The 25152-nt window shown below is 41.7% G+C and overlaps 4 protein-coding genes across 6 annotated transcripts; 1 reads left to right on the top strand and 3 right to left on the bottom strand.

Annotated features, from left to right (window-relative positions):
• Positions 1–5358: 5358 nt before the first annotated feature.
• LOC134202191 (adenosine 5'-monophosphoramidase HINT3-like) lies at positions 5359–6200 on the bottom strand. The gene is made up of 3 exons (XM_062677241.1): positions 5867–6200; positions 5593–5789; positions 5359–5519 (listed from the first exon to the last, which is right to left on the bottom strand). The coding sequence occupies exons 1-3, from the start codon at positions 6072–6074 to the stop codon at positions 5463–5465; spliced, it is 462 nt and encodes a 153-aa protein (XP_062533225.1). The 5' UTR covers positions 6075–6200; the 3' UTR covers positions 5359–5462.
• Positions 6201–6702: 502 nt separating this feature from the next.
• Positions 6703–8651, top strand: LOC134202193 (uncharacterized). Its single transcript, XM_062677244.1, has 2 exons — positions 6703–7087; positions 7157–8651. Exons 1-2 carry the CDS (start codon positions 7064–7066, stop codon positions 8069–8071), a joined length of 939 nt encoding a protein of 312 aa, XP_062533228.1. The 5' UTR covers positions 6703–7063; the 3' UTR covers positions 8072–8651.
• A 538-nt stretch (positions 8652–9189) lies between these two features.
• LOC134202194 (uncharacterized) lies at positions 9190–10413 on the bottom strand. Of its 2 annotated transcripts, none has more exons than XM_062677245.1 (2): positions 9670–10413; positions 9190–9284 (listed from the first exon to the last, which is right to left on the bottom strand). In XM_062677245.1, exons 1-2 carry the CDS (start codon positions 10238–10240, stop codon positions 9217–9219), a joined length of 639 nt encoding a protein of 212 aa, XP_062533229.1. In that variant the 5' UTR covers positions 10241–10413; the 3' UTR covers positions 9190–9216. The 2 variants fall into 2 exon arrangements, with proteins under 2 accessions (XP_062533229.1, XP_062533230.1); XM_062677246.1 differs by having other exon boundaries at positions 9190–9242.
• A 12205-nt stretch (positions 10414–22618) lies between these two features.
• On the bottom strand, positions 22619–25152 carry LOC134202195 (regulator of MON1-CCZ1 complex-like). 2 transcript variants are annotated; one of them, XM_062677249.1, is made up of 5 exons: positions 25053–25152; positions 24817–24964; positions 23884–24757; positions 22842–23711; positions 22619–22779 (listed from the first exon to the last, which is right to left on the bottom strand). In XM_062677249.1, exons 2-5 carry the CDS (start codon positions 24928–24930, stop codon positions 22718–22720), a joined length of 1920 nt encoding a protein of 639 aa, XP_062533233.1. In that variant the 5' UTR covers positions 24931–24964; positions 25053–25152; the 3' UTR covers positions 22619–22717. The 2 variants fall into 2 exon arrangements, with proteins under 2 accessions (XP_062533233.1, XP_062533231.1); XM_062677247.1 differs by lacking the exon at positions 25053–25152 and having other exon boundaries at positions 24817–25036.

Genomic DNA, 25152 nt, shown 5'->3' with positions numbered 1-25152 from the left:
CGGATCGAACACACTCGTATATTGATTCTGGCCGCTCAGATCACCTAGTTAACGACAAAACACTTTTCGAGGAGTTAAAACCTTTGCGAAAACCAGTGGAAATAGCGATTGCGAAAGGCGGCGAGACAATCGTGGCCAGGTATTCCGGCACGGTAAAGGTGATTTCAGGATCGGCAATGATCATATTGAGTGCACAATCAGAAACGTTTTATTTGTAACTGAACTACGATGCAACCTATTCTCTGTTCTGAGAGTAGATGAAGCAGGTATGCGTGTTGTGTATGTTGGAGGAAAGGTAAAATCAATCGTGGATCGGAATTTTGGCATGCGGTTTTCGCACTGGAAAATTATACCAACTCGATTTTTGGAAAGTCGATAGCGTCGCGAGTGAGTCGATGCTAACGTGCGGTCGTGTTCCGATGCAAATGGAGCTATGGCATCGTCGTTACGGACACCTTAATGCCAAGAGCCTAGGAGAAATTTTTCGATGTGAAATGGTTACGGGAGTGAAACTGCCCCTTCATGCGAAAGACAAAAACGTTGTTGTGTGTGAGCCATGCTTGTTGGGGAAACAGACTCGGAATCCGTTTTCCATACGTGAAGCAAAAAGGTCGTCGCGAGTGCTCGAAGTAATCCAATCGGATGTCTGTGGACCAGTGACACCGGTCGGACTAGATGGTGTAATAGTAGTTTGTGCAACTAGTTGCAAAAAGATGATTTTTTCAGCACGAGTTGTACGTTTATCCAACGAGGCTTGCCGAGTTGGATAAATACTACGAGTGCTGAAAAAATCGAGTTTTGCAACGAGTTGCACACGCTATTTTTTGCAATGACGAAAAATGGGCTTTAATATGATTAATCTATACCAAAATTGTACAATCGAATTTACTCCACATGATCATTCATGCCAATAAATTATGTTGCGGCAGAGAACAATAAGATTCCATCTTATCGTGCCAAATTGCATAGCTTGAAAAGCTATGAAGCGATTAATGCAATTGCCTTTGGAAAATTGTGATGTTATGTCCAACAAACCATTTAATTTATTACGAGACGCTTAGAGTACACTATTTAAACACTCACCCAAACTAATTCAGCTAAATGTAGTCAAGTAATTACTGTCCCAATGTAGGTTTTTCATTATAGCACCCAAATGAGTGCTATAATGAATATTATGCAACCCATTTGAGTTGCATAATGGTCATTAAAGCACCCATTGTGTTGGTATGGAAAAGTAGGCCGTTTTATCACTCAAATGACAACTGTAAATCAGGTATTATGATCAGGAATTGCAAAAAATATTTTGTGACATTTATCGATGATTGGTCACATTTCGCGATGGTGTTCCTAATCAAATCGAAAAATGAAGTACTGGAACAGTTTCGAAATTATGAAGCTTTCGTGACCGCGAAATTTGGACAGAAAATAAGTCGCTTTCGATGCGACAACGGTGGCGAATATCGCAATAGTGAGTTCGAAAGATTCTGTAAGGCGCGTGGTATACAAGTTGAGTGGACGGTTCCATATACGCCCGAGCAAAACGGGATAAGTGAGCGGATGAACCGTACTCTTGTAGAAAAAGCCCGTTCTATGCTGGAGGATAGTAATATTGACAAACGGTTTTGGGGTCAAGCAGTTCAAACCGCGGCATATCTAGTGAACCGCAGTCCATCGAATGCGATCCAGTCTGGAGTGACGCCGTATGAAATATGGGAGGAGTAAGCCGAACATTTGCAAACTGCGCACTTTTGGATGTAGTGCTTTCGTGCATGTTTTAAAGGAGCATCGAAAGAAAATGGATGCGAAGGCGTGGAAGGGAATTTTCGTAGGTTACGCTCCCAATGGCTATCGTGTGGGGATGAAAAATCGCAGAAGATTGTGCATGTGCGTGACGTTGTGTTTGACGAGTCTCGTGTCCCGACACTGAAGAATCAGCAGATAAGCAATTCGGATATGTTTCTGTATCCGACTTCGAAGAATGAGTTAGCTGTTATTGACGATTCTCCTGATAGTGATGAGCAAGTTTCTTCCGAAGAATCTGAAGAAGAGTTTGGAAGTTTTATGCAAGATAGCGAAATTGAGCCGCATGACGACCTCGGTTCTCCGGGCGAGGATTCTGGTGATGAGCCACAAGTTGAGCAGCAATCACAGCAGCGTTCGCAGCGTGTACGAAGTGCCCCTGAGTGGCACAAGGACTATGAGGTTGAATATGCAGCATATGCTCTAAATGCAACAGGGTACGTTGATAACGTACCGAATTCCTTGGCAGAGGCTCGAAAGCGAAAAGATTGGTTAAAATGGAAGGAAGCAGTAGAGGACGAGATGGTTTCGTTGAAAAAAAATAAAACTTGGTCTTTGACGGAGTTGCCTGAAGGTCGTACCGCCATCACAAGCAGATGGGTGTTCCGGATCAAACGTGGGATAAATGGACAGCTGGATCGGTATAAGGCTCGTTTAGTTGCGTGCGGTTTTAGTCAACGAAGAGGTTTCGACTACAGTGAAACTTATTCACCGGTCGCGAAACTAGACACACTTCGCACCGTCTTGGCGGTTGCAAATCATGAAGAGATGATCATCCATCAAATGGACGTGAAGACCGCCTTCTTGAATGGAGGGCTTTCAGAAGAAATCTTCATGGTTCAGCCAGAAGGTTTTGATGCTGGGAAAAATCTTGTGTGCCGTCTGGAGAAATGCTTGTATGGGCTGAAGCAGGCATCGCGAGCTTGGAACGAGCGGTTCCATTCGTTTGTGGAAAAACGGCTGAAGTTCACGAGGAGCATGAATGATCAGTGCCTGTACACGTGGAAGACCAATAAAGGGACAGTGATTATGGTTATTTATGTGGACGATATCATCATCGCTGGTACTTCGTTGAAGCTTGTCGAGACGGTGAAGCATTGTTTGGCTAGTGAGTTCGAGATGACTGATGCTGGAGAAGTGAAATGCTTCCTTGGCATGCGCATTGACCGTGATCAGCATAAGGGAGTGATGTGTATCAGCCAAAAGCAATATCTCGAAGGTTTACTGCGGCGTTTCGACATGGAAGACTGCAAGCCCATTTCAACTCCATGGAAAATCGATTGAAGCTATCGCGTGGAGAAGAGATCAATCGGACGAACCAACCCTATAGAGAGTTGATAGGGTGTTTAACCTACGCTGCATTGACAACTCGTCCTGATTTGGCAGCATCTGTTAACTATCTCAGCCAATATCAGAGCTGTCCCACGGACTACCACTGGGCCTATTTAAAACGAATTCTGCGCTACATTAAGGGAACGTTAGACATCGGTCTTGTGTTTCGGCGGAGTTCCGATGCGGTAACAATGGAGGTGTTTTCAGATGCAGACTGGGGAAATAACGTTATGGACAGGCGCTCTGTAAGCGGCGGCGTGTTCAAAATTTTTGGATGTACTGTGGCGTGGATTGCACGAAAGCAACAAACCGTATCGCTCTCATCAACTGAGGCGGAATTAACTGCGCTGTGCGTGGCTGTTTGTCACGAGCAGTGGCTTATGCGAATAATGCAAGATCTGGGATACGATCCTGAGAAGCCTGTAGTATTTCACGAAGACAATCAATCGACAATGCGGATTGTCGAAGATTCGAAAGATTATGGGAGATTGAAGCATGTAGACATCAAGTTCCATTATGTGCGGGATCTAGTACGACTGAAGAAAATTTACCTGAAGTATGTTCCCTCTGACCGACAGCAAGCCGACATGATGACCAAGAGTCTACCTGTGGCGGTTTTTCGGAAGCACTGTGCTAGCATTGGGCTGGCTAACTGCAGCGGTTGAGCAGGGGTGTTAGGAGGCAACCCCTATAGCAAGCCGTCCCCATCTACATCACCAATAGTGTAGGTGCTATTATCATTCTCACCAGTTGACAGTTCATTTTATGTTATGTTCTTTTGTATTAATTATAACAGATAACCTTGTAATAACAAGATCGCGTGTTTTAGTTTCTTCCGTAATTTCGTGTTTTATTCCGGTTTATTCCGAGGCCATCCGAAAACCATTTCAATTCCTGCATCCATCATACGTAGCTCCACAACTCTGCCAGTTGAATACTGAAAATTAACGGCTTCAGCATTCTGTCGCAATGCATCTCGCATTGGCATTTCAGACTTAAACTTGATGTTTAAGCTTCGGTATGATCCCATTTTATAAACAGTCTCCATTTCTGCTAAGTTGGCATTTAAGTGCTTGAGAAAACTGGCAATTTCGACCCATGATGGCCGTGGTGACCCAGACGGGAATTTCAACTTGACGGTGTTGCAAATTGTCCGTCCACTCATATTGCAATTAATTTTAACGAGCAGCGAAAGGAACACAGGCAATGGGCCGTATGAAAAGAGATTTGAACAATACGTAGGTATAGAAATATAAATCTATCTGCGTTGGAGCTTTAGCACTATCAAGTGTCACTGATGGATCCGATACATCCGACGGTGGTGAGCGCACGATTACAACTGATATACGAATAACTGTCCCATGTATATAGGGAATCCCAGCAAACATGGGACAAATATGCGTATGATGGCAGTATAGATACCACACATTTTTCGGACAGCAGAACAAAGGGAACCGAAGCGACAATCGTTATCTCGTAACTAAAATATCTTTTTTGCAATTCCTGATCATAATACCTGGTTTACAGTTCGTCTTTGAGTGATAAAACGGCCTACTTTTCCATACCAACGAAATGGGTGCTTTAATGAACATTATGCAACTCAAATTAGTTGCATAAAGTTCATTATAGCACTCATTTGGGTGCTATAATGGAAAACCAACATCAGAACAGTAATTACATTACTACATTTTGCTGAATTAGCTTGGGTAAGTGCTCAAATAGTGTATTTTCGGCGCCTCGTAATAAATTAAATAGTTTGATGAACATGACATCAAAATTTTTCAAAAGCAAGTTCAACTCTGCTTCTTGGCTTGTCGAACTATGCAATGTGGCACTATAACATGAAATCTAATTGCTCTCTGCAGCAACATGATTTGTTGGTAAAAATGATCGTGAGGATTAAACTAAACTATACAAATTTGGTACAGATTTATCATATTGAAGCCCATTTTTCGTCATTGCAAAAAATAGCATGTGCAACTCGTTGCAAAACTCGATTTTTTCTGCACTCGTAGTATTAATGTACAACTCGTGCTGAAAAAATCATCTTTTTGCAACTAGTTGCACAAACTACTATTTTTATACCTAACTCTTTCGCGGCCCCTGAGACAACACAAGTGGGTTATGATTTTCAAATTTCTAGAACAAAGCCTATTATTTTATCAGTTTTTCTTACAGATGAGGACATTTTGTGCTTATTTCTGAAAGAAAATCAAAATCGTCATAAATCGACATGGCACTCTTATGCGAATCGCGGCAGTTCGGTTGTTCAGTATTTTTTTTTATTTTATCGAGGTTTATTTTATGTTTTAAGTCGAATTAAAACAGAATTACTGCATCGTTTCGTCCTGCGAAGCCGGTAAAATCCTATCCAAAACAGCTTTATCCTAAAAATGGAAATCTGATTTAACCAAAAGTTCAGTAAATTTGAAGTATTATGATTTTGAAAAATGTTGTTACCGTATTGAACCACATCGTATTCGGTCGAAATATCATCCTGGACAAGAATCCCATACTACCCACGGGCCCCATCCCATGCATATGCAGATGCTTAACCGTCGTAAACGGAGGAATGTGAAACCCAAACAGTGCCTCGGACAAATCAATCTGGTACTGATCCTTCAAAACGTTCCCCAATTCGGTTCGCATCTCCTCCACTGTTTTCCATGAGATGCGAAAAAAAATTTCGATAAGCTATCTATCCAGTACACAATCAAATGATATTAGGACTAACACAAAGGCCGTTCGGCAGCGGTCAACGAGCGCACATCATCCAGGTGATACTTTGGGACGGCCAACAGATGATGCTCTGCCGCCGGGCGGATGTCCTTGAATATGCAGATGCGCTCGTTTTGGTACACAATTGAAGCGTTTGGATCCTGCCCTGTGGTGATTTTGCAGAAAATACACCTCTCCAGTACCGTGCGGGTTGGTGATGTCATTTTCGGCAAGGGTTGGTTAGTATATTGGATCCTATCTAAACAGAGGTTACTGGAAGGACGATAGACGATTTTTAAGCTATCAGCGTTGATTAAACTAACTTTATCACAGATGCAGTTATGAACGTCGTGTGTTTTGAACTTTGATCAGTTGTTTTTTTTGGTGCACCTCTGTGCTGTAATAGAAACATAATACGAACTTGTATGCAACTAAACAGGAAAATGCATTCCTACCGGTACACTGAAAATTGAATAAATTAATAGTGAACAAATAAATTATAATGTATAAAAGTATCGGTCGATTGTAAATATAAGGTCTAGTTAGATGTAGCTTCATTCGAATCGAATACAAATACAGTCTCCATTATTCAGGAGGGAAATATTCGTGATTTTCCAAGGTATAACATATTCATGATAGTATCATCAGTTTTTTTTTTATATATTCTTTGCAAAAACAGCTTGTGATCAAATTCAGGAAACTACCCGTCCTTAACGTTTATCAAAAGTTTCACTATTATGTCTATTTTATTCCAAATAACCTCTTATAAATACATGGAATAATCCTTTTTTTTTACCAATTTGTATGCAAGGCATTTCACAGATCCTAAATTCACTTTGTCTTCATTGCACCATCTAATACAAGTTGTCAAACAGGCGTACTAGTAACATAAAAACATTTCAAGTGATAAATCTGTGAATCGACACCAAGCAACATACTTCCAAGAATATGGAATATCTACTTGCGCGTTTATCAATTATTTAAAAACAATCATAACTTTTTCTGTAACAAAACGATACTTTTTTAGTAATCCTAATTTACCATATGGAGGGTTAGGTTAGCAGTAATTGAACGTCCAACATCGAACATCATCTCTCCTGCCAAACTATGGGCAATTGAGTGTAATTAAGAGCAATTGTCTCGAAAGAATGAAGCACAGCAGAAAATAGGGCTGAAAATTGTGCGTTAGGTGGCACATCATCCACTGTCCATCATGTCGGACATCAAACTAGATGTGGTTGGTATTATATGTTCAGGTGAGAAGTATAACTCCAAACTAGTTGAATGAATGTTATCAAAATTTCAGCCAGCCGAAGATGACATGGCCACCCGTGTGTTCTGGGAGATTCTATCTCCCTTGGGCTACATTCCACAACCAGTGAAGGAAGCCCTCCGATCTACGGGTTTCGACAATCTTCTATCGCTGTCGGCCATGCGGGAATCCGATCTGGACGAGATCACCACACAATATAAATTACCAATGGGTCACCGACGACTGATACGGGTTCTTTCGGAACGTATCAACCAATTGGGCATGGAAGATCTAACAGCGAAGCTACTACGAAAGTTAGACCGTCAGGCAACTACCATCGTCAAGGTGTCCAAGCCTACACCTCCGAATCCAACGAGCAGCGATTCCCGGGATGAACCTCCAATCGCTACTCGACCTGTTCCCTCCCCGGAAATACTAGTCGAAATGTATCGTACGAAGTTACAGCAGAATATTCTCTCGTGGTTAACCACTCATGGCGAAGTTGGATCGAAGGAAATCGAACTACAGGACATCAACATCAATGTATCGATGTTGGAAGGCAAACTTCAAGGCTCTGTCATCTGCCCGTTCTGTCGCATGGAAATCAAAATCTACATCCGGGCTCCGGATGCGGACAGCAGCGGTGCCATTGCCAACTCAAACTACATCAAACATTACAACCGGATGCACCGAAAAACTCCGATGCCTCCCAAATCACCTGCCGCCAGCAGTTGGAATACGTCGTTCGGGACACCTCCGCCGGGAAGCATGATGTCCCTGGAGCAACACCAACAAGCTTTGGCGCATTTACACGCTGAACAGCAGGCGGCGGCCTACGCAGCGGTAACGGCTGCCGCCAGTGGCGGTAGCGGTGGAACTGCAGGCAGTAGTGGTGGTGGACAGCTACCCAATCCAGCTGCAGTTTACGAACTGTTGTTCAAACAGGAATCTAACAGCTGGGACGATTGATAATAAGAGAGTTACGCGAAGCTCCACATCACTCGGCAGTAAGTGTATAGAAAGTAAACGACTAGAGAGAGAATCGTGTTATTTCGTGATTAATTGGTTGATTGTAGATCGTTCGGCATTATTTATATGAGTTTGAAAAAAAAAACTCAATTACGTTATTGGTCTTCGATGCTTTCCTTGAAGCATAAGCAGTTTAGCAGTTTTTGCTATTTTTTGTCAAGATCAAAGATAGAAACCTTTCTTCAGAATCATAAATTTGTTTTTAGCAGCGCATAATGCCAAACGACTATGTATAAGGTCGAACGATTATTAGGCCAAACTTTGCAAATTCAATTGGAAATTTAAACTTAGACCTAAAAAATATAATTTGCTTTGAAAAATCAGCCTATGACTGATAAAAAAATAAATTTTCAACGGTTGAGAAAAACCTCAATCTCATCTATCTGCTACATACGGAATTGTGATGCCCCAATTATAGAAATACGTTTACTGGATGTAGGATTAGGCCACCTCGCGAAATGAAATTCATACGAATTCGAAAAATTATTTTACACCGGGAATGTTTTTGGGTAGTACCAAAGTGTTATGTGTCTTTCAATGTAAATTTTTGTTTGGATATTCCTGCTTTGAGAAATATGTAGTCATGGAGGGCAATATTATTTAACGGACTTTAGTAATATGCATGAGTGAAATACTTGATTGATATTCCAACATATGCTTAATAAACTCAAATATGTAAGTTAAATCACGGGGATTCGAACATGAGTTTTTAAAAAAAGAACGTCTACTCTAAATCACTGTTAAACCAAGAATGATAATTATATTCAATTCTACTTAGAGCTAACCTATGCAATTGAAACTAGCTGACCTACACTTTCCGAAGCCTGTCCAAGGGTCGATCACTGTTGTCGTCGTTGTCCGGATGTTATTTTGTTGATGCCGCAGTTTATCGTCAAAAGGTAAATGTGCTGTAGGCTGTTATGCGTTTGCCGGTCGCTCACGTGGTTGTTGGGGTTGATGCTTTTTGATGATTCGGGCCAAATAGTGTTTGTAGGATGTTTGGTGTTTTATCGTTGCCAACTTGATGTGACGTGGTGGGTTGGTTGGTAACTGCTCCCCTTTAAGATCGTATCGTCCCGATACGATTATTGGAATGGTTGTTGAACGTCTCCTGATAATGATGTATGAGGTAACAAGGAGCACTGAAAGGATACTAAAAGTTGAAAGGCCTACACTGGTGTAGGTGTATTTGATATTCTCGTTTTCTAAGTCAGAAAGTTTCTGGCGATTATGGATATGCAACTCATGTAGCTTGTGCATGGAAATATCGTGTTCGATTTTGTGTTCTATCTGAACTCCGTCGAGTGGGATGATGTGTTGATGAGGTTTGCTGTACAGTTCCAAGTTACTGTAAGTCTTGTTATTCAGTGTTATTGTACAGTTTGAAAAATATATCAGTATTGTTCCCTTCAGAGTTCTGTTGGATAAATTGCAGTTTGTACCCATTTCAATAGATGATGTGTTCTTGATGATGATGTGGTTTTCGGTGAGTCTTTTGACTACTGTTGTATTGGAGTGTTCGGTGAAAGGGCATTTACCTGGGTATCCTCTTAGAATTTTTGAAAAGCAGTTATCTGTGGAAACATCCATGAGGTCGTTCCGGTTGCATAAAGTGTTTGTTTCGATTGCTCGACAATCCCTTTTGATGAAAAACGTTGAGTTTATTCCGAATAGTGCTGATGTTGTAGGTATCTTCATCGTTCTACCGTTGATAGGTACTGGCTCTAAGAGTAGTTGGTTGAAGCTGGAAGGTTCTAGTTGGGGTATGAGTATGATGAAATATAATGTTTTGTCTTTGAAGACTGATATGATATCTAAAAGCTCGTAAACCTGATCTGTATTAATGAACTCTACGTGTTGTTCTTCTAATTTGTCCTTGATAAGTTTAAGCTCGCTCTTATCTAGAAAGTTTCTGGGAATAATTTTCAGTTTAGCAAGTTGAATAGTTTCAAATACTGATTCTAAGAAGTCCTCAATTTGATCTAAATGATATGAAATTTTGAATGTTTGCATGAGAAGGGTTACATTGTGGTTCTCTAATCTATTATTTTTAGCTTTTACAAGTTCTTTTACAATTGCATTTTGATGTTTGTTGAAGCTTTCTGTCATCTCGTTTAGTTGCTTTTCAATCCTTTCATTGATGGCTACCTGTACGTTATTCTGTTTAATTAATGATTGGCTTTTTGATTTCAAGTTTTGAATATCATGATTTATTTCTATAAGGTCGTTTTCATCAAGATTCCCTGTAATCAATTTGATACCTGATCCTAACAAATTAAATGCACCTCTTCTAGCTCTTCTATGTGGTAAAGGTTATAGTACAATTTTGAAACATCTTGAAATTTTCTCGTCAGTAATTCTGTTATATCGTGAAAGGACTGAAAAGTTCTTAGGCCTGAAATAATTCTTTCAACTTGTACCAATACATTACCGTATTGGGTAAGGTCGACTTCGTGGTATAGTCTGTCGTAACTATTAATGATGAGGCTTTGTCCTGTTTTTATCGTCAGTAGTCCTGGGTTGTTCGAAAGGTCCTGTATTTGTATAGTCTGCGTCTGCGTGGTCTTCATAATGGACAGTGGAATTAGGATGGTTAAGATCAGCATGGTTTTCCTAAAAATAGAAATAGCAAGCGTTACTTACGAAGTCTTTTTAAATTATTTTATGTAATTTGCGATTCGAGTTATCTATGAATGTTTTATTTCTATTCTGGATAACTTGAACCGCGTCAAATTTTCTTGGTTTTACATTTGATTCCTTGCACTTTGTGGAACACTTTCTCGTTCTCCTGCAATTCAGGTTCCTCTTCTCTATTTTGATTGTGTTGATCTAGATCCTTTTTCTGGGTTCGTTCCAATTGCATGACAACGTCATCGTATACCTTGTTTCTATTTGCCAAAATTTGATCCATATCAAGTGGGCGTTCTTCACCATCTTTTATACCAAAGAAAATCTCTGGGTTTTAATTTTGTTGCCGTGTGGATTGTTCCGTTATACAGAGTGCAAGCAATCATGTAAACTTCTTTGCTACTTAAGTCATTATACTTATCCTTGATGCACCTGTAAATCTCAGCGAGAGTACTATGAAATCTTTCGACTATACCGTTAGTCTCGCTACGATTTACTGGTGTGAAATAAATTTGAATCCGTAAATCTTCTAACAGTCCCCGAACCTCAATGGATTTCATTGCTGGTTCGTTGTCTGAGATGATTAGCTGTGGCTTACCGTGGGTGCTGAAATATTTTAAAAGCGTTTTCCTGATGTCCTGGATATTCCTACTAGTTAATGGCAATATGACTGCAAATCTGGAGAATTTGTCTACTATTGATAGAAACATGTTTGGTTGGGATATGAGTATGTCTAGATGAATGATTTCTAAAGGTGCTTTTGGAATGGGCGATTCCTCATGTTTAATCTTGTATGGTTTACGCTCATATTTATTTTTGTTGCACGTTTCACAAAGTAAAATGAATTTTCTAATATTTTGCTTCATTTTAGGAAAGTAATATTTTCCTGCCAGTTCCTTAAAATTTTCCCAAATTCCTCTATGTGAAAGTTCGTGAGTTTTTCTAACCAACTCGTTTTGCTCTTCCAAAGTTTGTACGTCTTCCAGTAAAATTTGAGAAATCCTGACTTTAAGAATTTTATTTCTGCTGAAATAGTTTTTGTACACGACTTGAATGGTAGGAATGACTGACTCTGGACACATAATGCAGTTCACCTGTTTGGGGTTCATGTATTCTTTAAAGATGTTGATTAGAGTAGGTACGCCAAACGTGATTCTTGAAATTGTTCGCCTAAAATGCGTGGAAAGATTTCTTCTACCTTATTTTCATCATGGTCACTAATACGGAGTATTATTTGATTAGAATGTACATTGAGAGGGCGTATAGTCATTGGAACGAATTCGCTATCATCTGTATCTGCCGAATGAACGGTTTCGTCATCTGACTCGTCTTCTTCGTTTAAGTTTACTTCATGCGGAATTCGAGATAAACCATCTGCGACAATATTCTGTTTGCCTGGTCTATACTTAATTTCATAATCATATTCCTCAAGTTCGAGTCTCCATTTGATAAGTTTACTATTTGGAGTTTTGAGGTTTAGTCCATACGTTAAAGGTTGATGGTCTGTGTATAACACAAATTTTCTACCAAAAAGGTATGGCCTAAAGTAGTTGCATCCCCATCGAATAGCCAATAACTCTTTTTCGATGGTGGAATAGTTTTCTTCTGACTTTGTTAGGGTTCGTGATGCGAACGCTATTGGCTTGTCATTTCCAATAGTACCTTGGGAGATTACTGCACCAATTGCGTGGTTAGAAGCATCGGTTGTTAGTATGAAATTTTTGTTGAAATCTGGGTATTGCAAGATACTACTACTAGTCAAAATGTTTTTGCATCTCTCGAATGCATTAACAAACTCAGCAGTGTGCTTAATTTTTCACCTTTTCGTAGGCAGTTGGTGAGTGGTTTTGCAATTTTAGCAAAATCTTGAATAAATTTGCGGTAGTAACCTAGAATACCTAAGAACCCGCGAAGTTCCTTATCGGTCTTGGGTATGGGCCATGTTTTGATTGCACTAATCTTGCTTGGATTTGGTTTAACACCCTCTGGTGTTACGACATGTCCAAGAAAAGCGACTTATTTGCGTAGGAATTCGCTTTTATCTAATTGAATCTTCATGTTATACTTTTGCAAACAAGTGAAGATCTTTGTTAAGTTTTCCAAGTGTTCTTGGAGACTAGTAGAATACACAATTATGTCGTCCATGTAAACTAGACATATTTTGCCAATGTATTCTCTAAGTATATTGTCCATTACCCTCTGAAAGGTGGATGGAGCGTTTCGCAATCCAAAGGGCATACGTAAAAATTCATAATGCCCATGTTCGACACTGAATGCTGTCTTTGCAATGTCCTCTTTTGGACTTCAATTTGATGGAATCCAGAGGCTAAGTCGAGGGTGGTGAAGTAGAGACATTTCCTAGCTTATCTAATATATCGTTGATATTAGGAATAGGGTATCTGTCTTCAACAGTTTTCTCGTTCAGTTTTCGATAATCGATTACTAAACGCCATTTCTTTTGACCAGAGGCATCCATCTTTTTGGAACTACCCACACTGGGCTGGACCAAGGACTATTTGAATGTCTGATAATACCCTGCTCAAGCATTTTCATGATCTGCCGTTGTACCTCTTCTTTGTGACAGAAAGGATACCGGTATGATTTAGAATGTACGGGTACGTCATCTTTGGTTTTGATAGAGTGTTTAATGCCATTAGTGAACGTAAGAGTTTTATCTTCTTTGTGAAAAAATATCTTCGAAATTACGAATAATCTTTAGAAGTTTTTCACGCTCTTCAGTATTGAGATGGTCTAATCGTAGTTGATTAGATAACTGTATCTCTGTCTTTTTCCTGACTAACTTAGTCCCAATGGGTTTTGTATCAAAATTATTCAATTCTCCAAACACAAGCCTGTTTGGATTTATTTTGGCAATGTCCTCCGTTTTGTTCTCTATTATCACTGTCGTTTTGTTATTTTTCGCGTGGTAAATTCCCGGGAGTACAACTATCTCATCAGTCAGAGGTAGTTCGTTGTCAATGAAAAACTCCCCGTTTGTAACATCAGTGGACAATGTAATACCTATTTGTTCGTTGGAATTAACGCAAACTGTGTATGAATCAGGATATTTCTTTTTCAAGGGTATAGTGCAATTTGGAAACTGTAGTTTGTTGGAGTGGGTGATAATATTAGCTTTTAAATCGGCCAAAGATTCATACCCTATAAGTCCGTCAAAAAAGGAGTGAAATTTGTGGAGGTGAAAAGTTAGTGGAAGTCTCCCTTTGAAAGGAGAGAATTTTATGTATTTGTCTATCTTATGATGTCCGTTGATGCTCTTTACTACCGATGGGTTTGACATTTTTATCCATGATGTACCTACTAATGATGGATCAATATAATTTTTGTTGGCTCCCGTGTCAATGAGGAGTTTAAGATTACCAAATTCTGTTTTAAGTTCGATATAAGGCAGAAAGTTGTTGCTTCCTATTTTTCTTCTATTAAGTCGGAAGTTATTCGAAAATTTACGTCGTCAACAGGGGTTTCCGACGATTCATTGGGTGCAAGGGATTCTGATGATTCATTGGTTACACAAGCAGAGTTATCAATGGTGTTTCCTTGTTCATTATCACTGTGGAGATGGTTGCTAACATCGTTAGAATAAAATGGATTTGTTTCTAGGTAATATTCTTCTGGGTACTGATATTGTTCATATGGATAGTAGTGGTTGGCTAATTCGATGTTTCTTAATTCTTCAACATGAAATCTGTTAGCTTGAGGTGAAAAATGATTTCGTGGGGAAATTGGTTGTAATTAGGTAGGGTCGATTCATGTAATTGACATGTTTGCTCATAGTAGAGGGGTCGACATCCATCGGGACGGCCCTTGGAATTGGTTTTGGGAATGGTCTTGGGGCCATCGCTGGTGGAAAAACATTTCTAGGAGGAAATCTTTGAGGCATGTAATTATTGGGATAAGGTGGTCGTTGTGGACGTGGTCCTGGTGACGGTGGAAATCTTTGAGATGAGTTGAAATGAGTATGTGTTTGATGGCGCGGAGCAAATGTTGGTTTGGCTGGGACTGGTGGTAACGGCTTGAAATTTGGTTTCGCATAATTATAATTTTGTTCCTCCAGACACAATCGAAGGGCATCCTTCATTGTATCTGGTCCGCGTGCCCTAATTATTGGACCTAAGGGTTCTTTTAACCCAGCCAAAAAGACTTTTAGCCCCATCTGTTGATAAAACTCCTTTTCGAGGCAATAACTGCTGCATTATTTTCAATAATGTTTAAATTATTGATCAGTAATGAAATGGTGTGGGACACCTTGCTGTAAAACTCTTCGACGTTGTTTGTTTGATAAATTTTGAAAAGATCACGAGTTAGAGACACTTCGTCTCGTCGATCGCTATAATGAGTAATTAGATTTTGTTTCATCTCGTTCCAATTTAAATTGGTGCCATACAACTCGAGTATGTTGTCTGCGTCACCAATAATTTTTGTGCGAACCGCTTGGATCCACACATTGTGCACGTTACTTCCCTCCGCTTCATTTAGTAAAGGCATTATGTTGTCGATTGCCCTGATAAATGAGTTTAATTTCACTGGGTTCCCCATCGAAACAGGGAAGATCCCGTATAATTTGTGGGGTTTGAGAGATTTTAAAATGCTCTCTGTTCTCCCAATATTAGCAACGGTTGGTGCTGGGGCACATTCGCATGTTGGTGGAGCGCTTGTTCGGCTTGAGCTCGAACGTGCGCTAGCTCTTCGTCGCGATTAGACACGTGTTGAGCTAACTCTTGGAGTTGCCGTTGCAGCTCCTCAATTTGTTGGTCTTGCAAATTTCTCGCCATATCAAAGCGATTATTACTTCTTCGGGCTATTTTCGCACTATTTGAACACTGTTAAGCACTGAATCACTTTTATCTTACACTTGTATCTTTAAGAAAATTAAAAATTCACTTACCTAAGTTTTTTATCGATGTTCCTTCGATAGTAGAGAGGACGTGTCCGATTATCCGTCGATGCTGGTCTCTCTCGGGATGTCGATATTCCTTCGACAGATTCTGGTTCCTTATGATTATCCGCGTTGGCCTTTTCTTCTCTGGGATGTGCTGCAAGTCTTCGATATTCCCTCGAAGATGTCTTTTTTGACGAACACACTCACTCGCGAACTAAGAACTCGGACGCGGATCCTACCGACTGCGCCAGTTAAATCACGGGGATTCGAACATGAGTTTTTAAAAAAAGAACGTCTACTCTAAATCACTGTTAAACCAAGAATGATAATTATATTCAATTCTACTTAGAGCTAACCTATGCAATTGAAACTAGCTGACCTACACTTTCCGAAGCCTGTCCAAGGGTCGATCACTGTTGTCGTCGTTGTCCGGATGTTATTTTGTTGATGCCGCAGTTTATCGTCAAAAGGTAAATGTGCTGTAGGCTGTTATGCGTTTGCCGGTCGCTCACGTGGTTGTTGGGGTTGATGCTTTTTGATGATTCGGGCCAAATAGTGTTTGTAGGATGTTTGGTGTTTTATCGTTGCCAACTTGATGTGACGTGGTGGGTTGGTTGGTAACTTGTATACATATTTATTGATAATAAAATACGATGGATTTCCTCTTAAATTGAGAAAGCCCATGACAGGTATTTATAGAAAAACAAATCTGCACGGTATAGTAAATAAGAATAGACGCACAGAAAACAAACTAGTTAAATAGTAGGCTGGTTCAAAAAATCGATTTTGTTCCACAGCGCTCGTCTGATTCTTTATCATGTTCTGAGTTTTCTCTGAAAATTTGAGCTCATTTGGATTAAAACTTATTTAGCACAAGCCGTTTCAATTTGCATGCACGTTTCCTCATTAGGCGCAGGTTGAAAGGAATACTCAACAGCTTTTACCCAACGAAGTTTTTATGTTCTTTAGATGTATTTTGTCATTATGAGCGCTCAAAATCTGCCGAAACAGTTTCTTCGACTCACATGGAACATGTTGCCCAATGCTTAATCACAGACAAACAGACGTAACACTAGAGAAATTACCATCGACCATGACTTCAACGATCAGTTTGAATTTGTTTGATTGCGCGTTTCACAACTAGAGGCGCTAGCGTCGTAATTCTTCGAGTTTGACATTTCACTCCAGCGCCTTCTGGTGACAATGTCATACAAAACATTGTTTCGTGTAACATGCTCGCAAGATGGTGGTAGAGGAGTTGAGCGATGGATTTTTCAGAAAAATGTTCAAGCTGTTACGTCTGTTTGTCTGTGGCTTAATCGTAGAAACTGAGTCGGAAGTTTTTTTTTATATTTAAATATAAGAAAGTATTCAATCCCCGGTTCATAAAAATGACAAGTTAATAACTATTGAAGCAGTTCTCCAGGCATATACTGCCCATGATCGCATATTTGTAACACTCGCATTTTTGTTCACTTTGTAAAAGGCCTGTGAATCGTTCTGAAGGCTCAATTCACTGCATCTAATCCCACGACAGAAAAATAGGCTTTACCATCTTGCTTATCTGTGGTAAGCTGGAAATGATTGAGTTTGTGGGAAAGATTGACAAATAATTTACAAAATCAACTAAAATGCAAATGTTACAAATATGCGATCATGGGCAGTATAAGCATAATGTCTTCCATTAAAACACTGTTGAACTGGCTCAAAAGTCATAGATGGTCAATTTCAATTTCATTTCATTTCATTTCATTTCATTTTATTGTTAGCTTATCGGGTACAGTTTGTTACACAATGTTCTATGATTGAGTTATGGAGTTCCTTTCAGCAATGTCATTAAACTTATTTACATTTAGTAAACTTTAACTTTCAAACCGAGTTCTTTGAGCTCCTTATGCGTTTTCATGAAGTTTGAGCAGCCACATGCTTAGTTCCATTACAATTGGTGTTATGGCCCTAGTGCTCCTGGGGCTGCGTTCGACGGTTGTTAACGGTGTACGACGGTAACGACGGTGTACTGCCGCAATCAGTTGAGTAGATGGCAGTAGTGGGCCAACGTATATCAATTCAAAAGTTTACACAGGATTTTCAATAAAATTTGTTCTAGCCTAAATATCTGTGAACTGTGGTATAACGTGAAACACAGAGAGAACTAAGATAGAAATACAAAGTAGGAAAGGGACGAGTCTGGAATTGAACCCACGACCTCCTGCTTATAAGGCAGAAGCGATAGCCACTAGATCACCGAGCTCGTCTAGCTTAGCTCCGCCAGTGGTTTGGTGTAAAAATTCGTACAATTGTCTTTTCATTTTTTTGTTTGTGTTAAAGTTTTCGCGTTCTAAAACAAATTTGACCGTCTGCATTTTAGTCAGATTTTGTCATCATTTGACCCATTCGTGGCCCATAGTGTTTGGGGGCGCTATTTGCTCTTTGAGTCCATCGTGCAACGCGTTTGTACTGCGTTTTCTGTAGCTCATTACGCCGCGACGCCCATCAGGTTGTATTGTGGTGCGATTCCTTTAGGTCTTCGCTCTTGTTTGCCACGCGATCTACGGGGGTTCGCGCAGCAACGCTATGATGCTCTTTTTCGGTGCTTCTTCATGTGACATATTATTCCTCCTTTCAGGAAGGAGTGTATTCTGAACACGATTTATAATGCCGCCGCCGTGTGTAGAGTGAGTGAATTCTACTGCTATCGTTGGCGTTGATTTTTGGGACAGTGGGGTTTGGTTTTAGGAAAACCGACGAAACCGGAGTTCTGCCTTCTCGCGCAAAGTCGTCGTAGCTGCTGTGTAGAGAGCCTTGCTGCGCGTACGCCGGGCGATCGCATTTTTAAACATTTTCGCGTCAGACTTCTCACGCTGCGGACGTGTTTGGTGTGGAATACGGTGGGTAGCAGTTGTACAGCGGCGCCAGCTATTGTTATTTGGTGGGGCACCACTTAGCGCAAGAACAATAGCCTATGAGAACAATGGTGTGATTGCATCGTGTGGTGCCCCACCTCTGTCTCCGCCAGTGTACAGAACATAGACACATATAGGAGAGGTTGTTGGTCTGTGCGGATTAATAACTGCCGTGCGTGCGTGCGTGTGACGTACGTTCATGCTTGCGAAGGTGGTGCATTCAGCTCGCAGCGCTTGCAATTGCGGTGAGCGATTTGAAGGGTTGTGCGATAGAACAATAGAACTCAGAATTTATGAGGGGGGATTGTGTTCTGAGTGATTTACCATTGCCTGTTCGGGATAGATCACCTTGACGTGTTTGGCAATAGCCTTATGAGTGATAAACAGTTACAAAGGGTTTTTGTGAGCATTTTTGTGTAGTTGGGTTCGCTCATTGTTGTATGCAGTAAAAGTGTATTGTGTGAAGGTCAACAAGCACCGTTAGGTGATCTTTAACCCGCATTGATTCCAATAGGAAACAAGGACTGTCGAAGAAGAATTTGGAAGCAGAAAAGTGTGTCTATCGAACAGTCTGTCGGGATTACCGAAAAAGGCATATGTGAAGCATATGGTGATCCGTTTAACAGTAGTGGCAGCAGCAACACCGCGACCCAGCAGACCCCGATGGAATTTCGCCTCAACACGGCGGTGAAGGATCCTACGATCGTTGTTTAGAAAATCTACTGAAATCCGATAAACCTTATGTCCGGCACACCAGCTACTTCTCCACCGTATAGAAGGACATCACACCGCACATGCGCCGGGTTGTCGCAGAATGGATGATCGATTTAAGTAGCAATGCCTGAAGCCCTTTAATATTCGTTTTTTGGCCTTTTAAATCGTTACGTGACGTACGTCACACTGTGCTTCGTTACCCGATGGTTTTCGATACGCACACGACGTTTTTTCGCTTACTTTGCTACCTACCGTTCCTATACAAAACTCCTATCGTCGCAGCCTACTTAGTACTTCGGTTTTCATTTTCATATTTTTATTATTTCGAAGATTCGAGTTGTGATTAGAAACTTTTTAGCACCTTGCATGGGAATTTTACAGCTAGCTGCGGCCTGCAGCAGCAGTTATCTTGGCACCAACAACGAAGCAAAGATACGCACTAGCTTGCTTATCATCGGTTGCCTTTTCGGGAACACCACGACTGCAATTGGGAGGCTCTTTAAACTTTGAAAGAACGACAAAAAAAAATCGTTTCATAATCATCACATTCAATATTGGAAATAAACAAAAGCTCCTTATGTGTTTTCATAAAGTTTGAGCAACCGCATGGCACGGCAAATGCTGGTTAAAGCGTACCATTGGAACTTCGCGTACCTGAAGGAATAAAATAGACTCCATCTCGCGGTCCTTAGCCTCTTACCCAGGAACTCCTATCCCTACCTCCTCGTGGTGCTGACCGGGATACGAGCAACCCTAGGGAAGATCGGGTAACCAACCCCGGTGGGAACTATGGTCCTATGCTGACAGGGAAGCGGGGTTTGCTCCTCTCTGGAAGTGCGAATCTTACTGAGCGTCTGTTCTCCATGTCTGGATCGGCTCACAACAGCTTCTGTTATCCATGTTAGGGGCGGCTGATCATCGTCCGAGTGCCAGCAAGGGACTCTAAGTGAAACTGCGCACCATTGTCCACCGGGAATTCATGAGATTTGGTGTCAGGCCCTGCAAGCCAGCCTTTAAAAAAACATACGCAACGAACAATCAACAAGAGAGTACGGATCGGAACCATCGGCGAAGACCACTGCGACGAAAAGGGACTAGCGATTGGAAACTCGGTTCGTGGAACTGCAAATCTCTCAACTTCATCGGGAGCACACGCATACTCACCGATGTGCTCAAAGACCGTGGATTCGGCATCGCAGCGCTGCAGGAGGTTTGTTGGAAGGGATCAATGGTTAGAAAGTTTAGAGGTAAACATACCATCTACCAGAGCTGCGGTAACACACACGAGCTGGAATCAGCTTTTATAGTGATGGGCGATATGCAAAGGCGCGTGATCGGGTGGTGGCCGATCAACGAGAAAATGTGCAGGTTGATGATCAAAGGCCGGTTCTTCAACTTCAGGATAATCAACGTTCATAGCCCACACTCCGGAAGCACTGATGATGATAAGGATGCATTCTACGCGCAGCTGGAACGTGAGTACGACAGCTGCCCAAGCCACGACGTCAAAATCATCATAGGAGATTTGAACGCTCAGATTGGCCAAGAGGAGAGTTTAGACCGACTATTGGAAAGTTCAGCGCTCACCGGCTGACGAACGAAAACGGCCTACGACTAATTGATTTCGCCGCCTCCAAGAATATGGCCATTCGCAGCATCTACTTCCAACACAGCCTCCCGTATCGGTACACCTGGAGATCACCACTGCAGACAGAATCACAAATCGACCACGTTCTGATTGATGGACGGCACTTCTCCGATATTATCGACGTCAGGACATATCGTGGCGCTAACATCGACTCTGACCACAATGTTCGGTACCGACGACCGCCGCGGTACGACCTAGAGCTACTGAAGCAACATGATGTCACCACTGCATACGCGCAGCATCTTGAGGCAGCGTTGCCGGGAGAGGGTGAGCTCGATGGGTCCCCTCTTGAGGACTGCTGAAATACAGATTATTAACTACGCAGTTATTAACTACGCAGCGGAGAACAACGTCGGGTATATGAGACGAAGTCGACGGAACGATTGGTTCGACGAAGAGTGCAGACAGATTCTGGAGGAGAAGCACGGAGCGCGGGCGGTCGCGCTGCAGCAAGGTACTCGGTGGAACGTGGAAGAAACGCCGCCTGGAAGAAGCGGAGTGCGAGGGGATGGAACAGCTATGCCGTTCTCAAGAAATACGCAAGTTCTATCAGAAGCTCAACGCATCCCGCAAAGGCTTCGTGCCGCGAGCTGAAATGTGCAGAGATAAGGATGGAAGCTTCTTGACGGACGAACATGTGGTGATCGAAAGGTGGAAGCAGCACTACGAGGAACATTTGAATGGCGCTGAGAGTACAGGCAGTGAAAGTCAAGGCAGCGGAGGCGATAACTACGTCAATTCTGCGGACGATAGAAGCCATGAGCCCCCACCTTGAGGGAAGTTAAGGATGCCATCCAACAGCTAAAGACCAATAAAGCAGCTGGTTAGAATGGTATCGGAGCTGTGCTCATCAAGATGGGCCCGGAAAAGCTAAGCACTTGACTGCACAAACTGATAGTCAGAATCTGGGAAACTGAACAGCCGGAGGAGTGGAAGGAAGGGGTTATATGCCCCATCTACAAGAAACACTACAAGCTGGAGTGTGAGAACTTTCGAGCGATCACCATCCCTAATGCCGCCTACAAAGTGATATCCCAGATCATCTTCCGTCGTCTGTCACCATTAGTGAATCAAAGTTATCAAGCCGGCTTCGTTGACGGCCGCTCGACAACGGACCAGATCTTTACTGTACGACAAATTCTTCAAAAATGCCGTGAATACCAGGTTCCAACGCACCATCTATTCATTGATTTCAAGACGGCATACGACAGTGTAGACAGCGTAGAGCTATGGAAAATTATGGACGAATGTTGCAAGAATTTGAAAATCAAATTTCAGTGGCTACTCTGCAAGCCCCATTTATTGTGTTCTCTGTAACTTCTAGACAATCACGGAGTAGCAACTACGAATTGTGTGGTCATAATGCTCATGCTCATGCTCATGAAACCCGCATTACCCCACATTACACTGGCCCGTTTGGAGTCATCCAGTGGCACTTGGTCTTAACATTCGATTTCTTTTTAAATTCTATAACAATTCACGTTCACCCCATATTAGTCATATGTACAATGAATGCTTGAATGGCCGTGGTGGCAAGTATTATAAATACGTAGGTAATCGAATGTTAATTCAACTTGATACCAAATTACCGTACTCTGACGTTTAAGCCTTTTAAAAAATTGTAACGAGTAATGCAGACTAACATTACGATAACATTTACTTATATGGCATTTCGAAGTGAATAATAACGTCAGTGGTCATATTTTACTATTAGCTTACTATATACTATATAATAATCAGTTAAATAAATCACATTTTAGATGATGAAATACAATAAATTACCTATTTGATCGGCTCTATAGGCATTGCGTGCTGATTAACGTCTGATAATGTTGCACATATTCTCCGCATTGTTCATCTGGAAATACAATTACAACTTAACTCACTCTGTGTTCGATCAATCAATTGAAATAATCTTACGTTTCAGGAAGTCCGGAGATCCCCGCACTCTTATGTTCTTCGCCTGGAAGAAACTATACACCGAATGAAATACCAGCGGGTCTTTGGTTTTGAAGGCCGCCTCAAGGTATTTCCTTGCCGGCAACGAGTCCGCGCCCGGCATCTGCTTTGCAATACGAAGTGCTTCGATGACCTGACCCCGCTCGAGCAGAACTTCCAGAATGATTTCGTTGGCGTTCAAGCGGGCCAGCATATCGAGCGCCATTTGCGATATCGATGGATGCTTGTTGGACAACGACAACAGAAAGCATGCCAACGGTTTCGACTCGTTCAAGGCGGAATACTTTAGCAAATTTTGCAGTGTGTCGAACTGCTTGTTGTTGACCAAGTCTATTACGATCTGTTTGCTGAGCTCGTGGCTGGGGGCGATTCCGTGCCGGGCAAGAGAATGCAAATAGAGCAGCAAAATTTTACCAAGTTGCTCTGCTTCTGTAATGCAGGAAAAGACAGCCGTGTACATGTCAGCTTGGTCGATGAGCACTCGTGGAGTGACGACGTGCTTCTGCGACTGAGACTTGCTGGAGAGTGCCATAAGGGCCATTTGACTTTGCAGCTCGTTGTCCAGTACGCTTTTGTACAATGCGTTCAACTTATTGAACACAGTCTCGATGACTGGCAGCATGGTTCCGCTGTAGTTGGTACCCATCATCTCTTTGAGTACGTTCAGCAGAGCAGACTTGCCGTCGCTTCGTTGCAGAAGAAATTCTACCAGACGGATTCGGTCGGTGATAAGCGTGCAGAGCGAATTGAGCTTCAACAACACGTACCACAGGCAGCCCAACTTGGCATCGATTACAATGTTCGGTTGAAATAGGACCCAGTGTTGGGAATCTGAAATGATGTTATTGTATTTCATTCGTTTTCATTACGATTTGCGTAGCACGTAGTCGTTTCAAGATGAAGAAAAACATCTCAATTACGAAAGAATAATAGGAAATACAAATAAATTGCAATAATAATATAATACGAGGAAGTGAATAACCAAAGAATCAAAAAAACTTACAAAGATCACAATTAACCGTCTTTCCGTCGAGCGATATGCTCGGCACTTCCAAGGCAAAAGGTTTGATTGGTTTGGCTGGAATTATCGGCTGATGGATAACCGCACCAGAGTTGGCGTCCATCTCTCCTCCGCCGAGGGCAATGTCGAACAGCATCGAAGTGGCCGTAGCTTGATGATGCACTACCACCACATCGTCGACAATGTTCATAGCGAAGCGACCGTTTTGTCCCAATCGAAGTATGTGGGATTTCTTCGGTGCCAGACCAGGACCATTCAATAGGTATATAACGACTTCAAACTGACGATTCTGCAGCTGCTTCAGTATCATGATAGCATTGGTTCCGTAAAGTTGCGCCAAGGTGACGTCTCGCCCAGAACAGCTCTGGCCAGCACCTAATTCCAGCCGGGGTAGTTTCGTGATGGTCGATGGCTTCAGTAGAACCGGTGTCAAGATCGACCCATTGTTCGACGATAGCAACGCAAAGTTTGACGGCGGACAGAAGCTGAACCAACTGACCGATGAGTTCAGAGACTTGACCGATTTCAGAGTTCGCTTCTCCAGATTTATCTGGAAGATCTCCACTCCCGCGTTGGAGATTAGTGCTACCTGGCGATCGTGAACCCACACAAACCCGTAAATGGTATTTTTCCCCTGGTGGACCAGCATATCTGTCACGTTTGGTTGATTATTCGCGTTGAACGGCACGAATTCCACGGCTATCTCGTTTCGTTGAACTGCTAGAACTTGGTTATCGGGTGCAAACTTGATCGAACGAATTGTGCCACGGTCTTCCATGCAGAAGGATATATTCTGCACATCGTTGGCACTCTTCACTACAATCCCAGTGGCACCTCCGGAACGTACGGCAAACACCTAGGGGGAGAATGCGTAGGATATTTTTTTTGCAAAGTTAGATGTTACAAAACAATTACCTGCTGCTTGGCGTCATCGAAGAACACATTAGTCAATTGACTCACAGCATCGAACCGAACAGGTTCCGACGATAACTCCAGATAGTAGTGTTGAAAATCCGATGCTCTATCCATTGCTGGCCTTGATTTATTGTACCGGTTCTCCGTTCTAAAAGGGCATATTATTTTATTCGATTTAACTATAGTTACCAAAACAAAACTTCTGATAAAAATCAGCGGAATCAGCCGAAATTCACCTGATGACAGAATTCGAAAAAGCGAACAGTCAGATGGAAAGAAATCGAAGAGAAAAATGACAGCCGACAAGCATATAAGAAAGACGAGAAAATAACAAAA

Source organism: Armigeres subalbatus, unplaced genomic scaffold (genome assembly GCF_024139115.2).
Source record: "Armigeres subalbatus isolate Guangzhou_Male unplaced genomic scaffold, GZ_Asu_2 Contig1081, whole genome shotgun sequence".
In the NCBI taxonomy this organism is placed as follows: domain Eukaryota; kingdom Metazoa; phylum Arthropoda; class Insecta; order Diptera; family Culicidae; genus Armigeres; species Armigeres subalbatus.
This window is presented reverse-complemented; position numbering and strand designations above follow the sequence as displayed.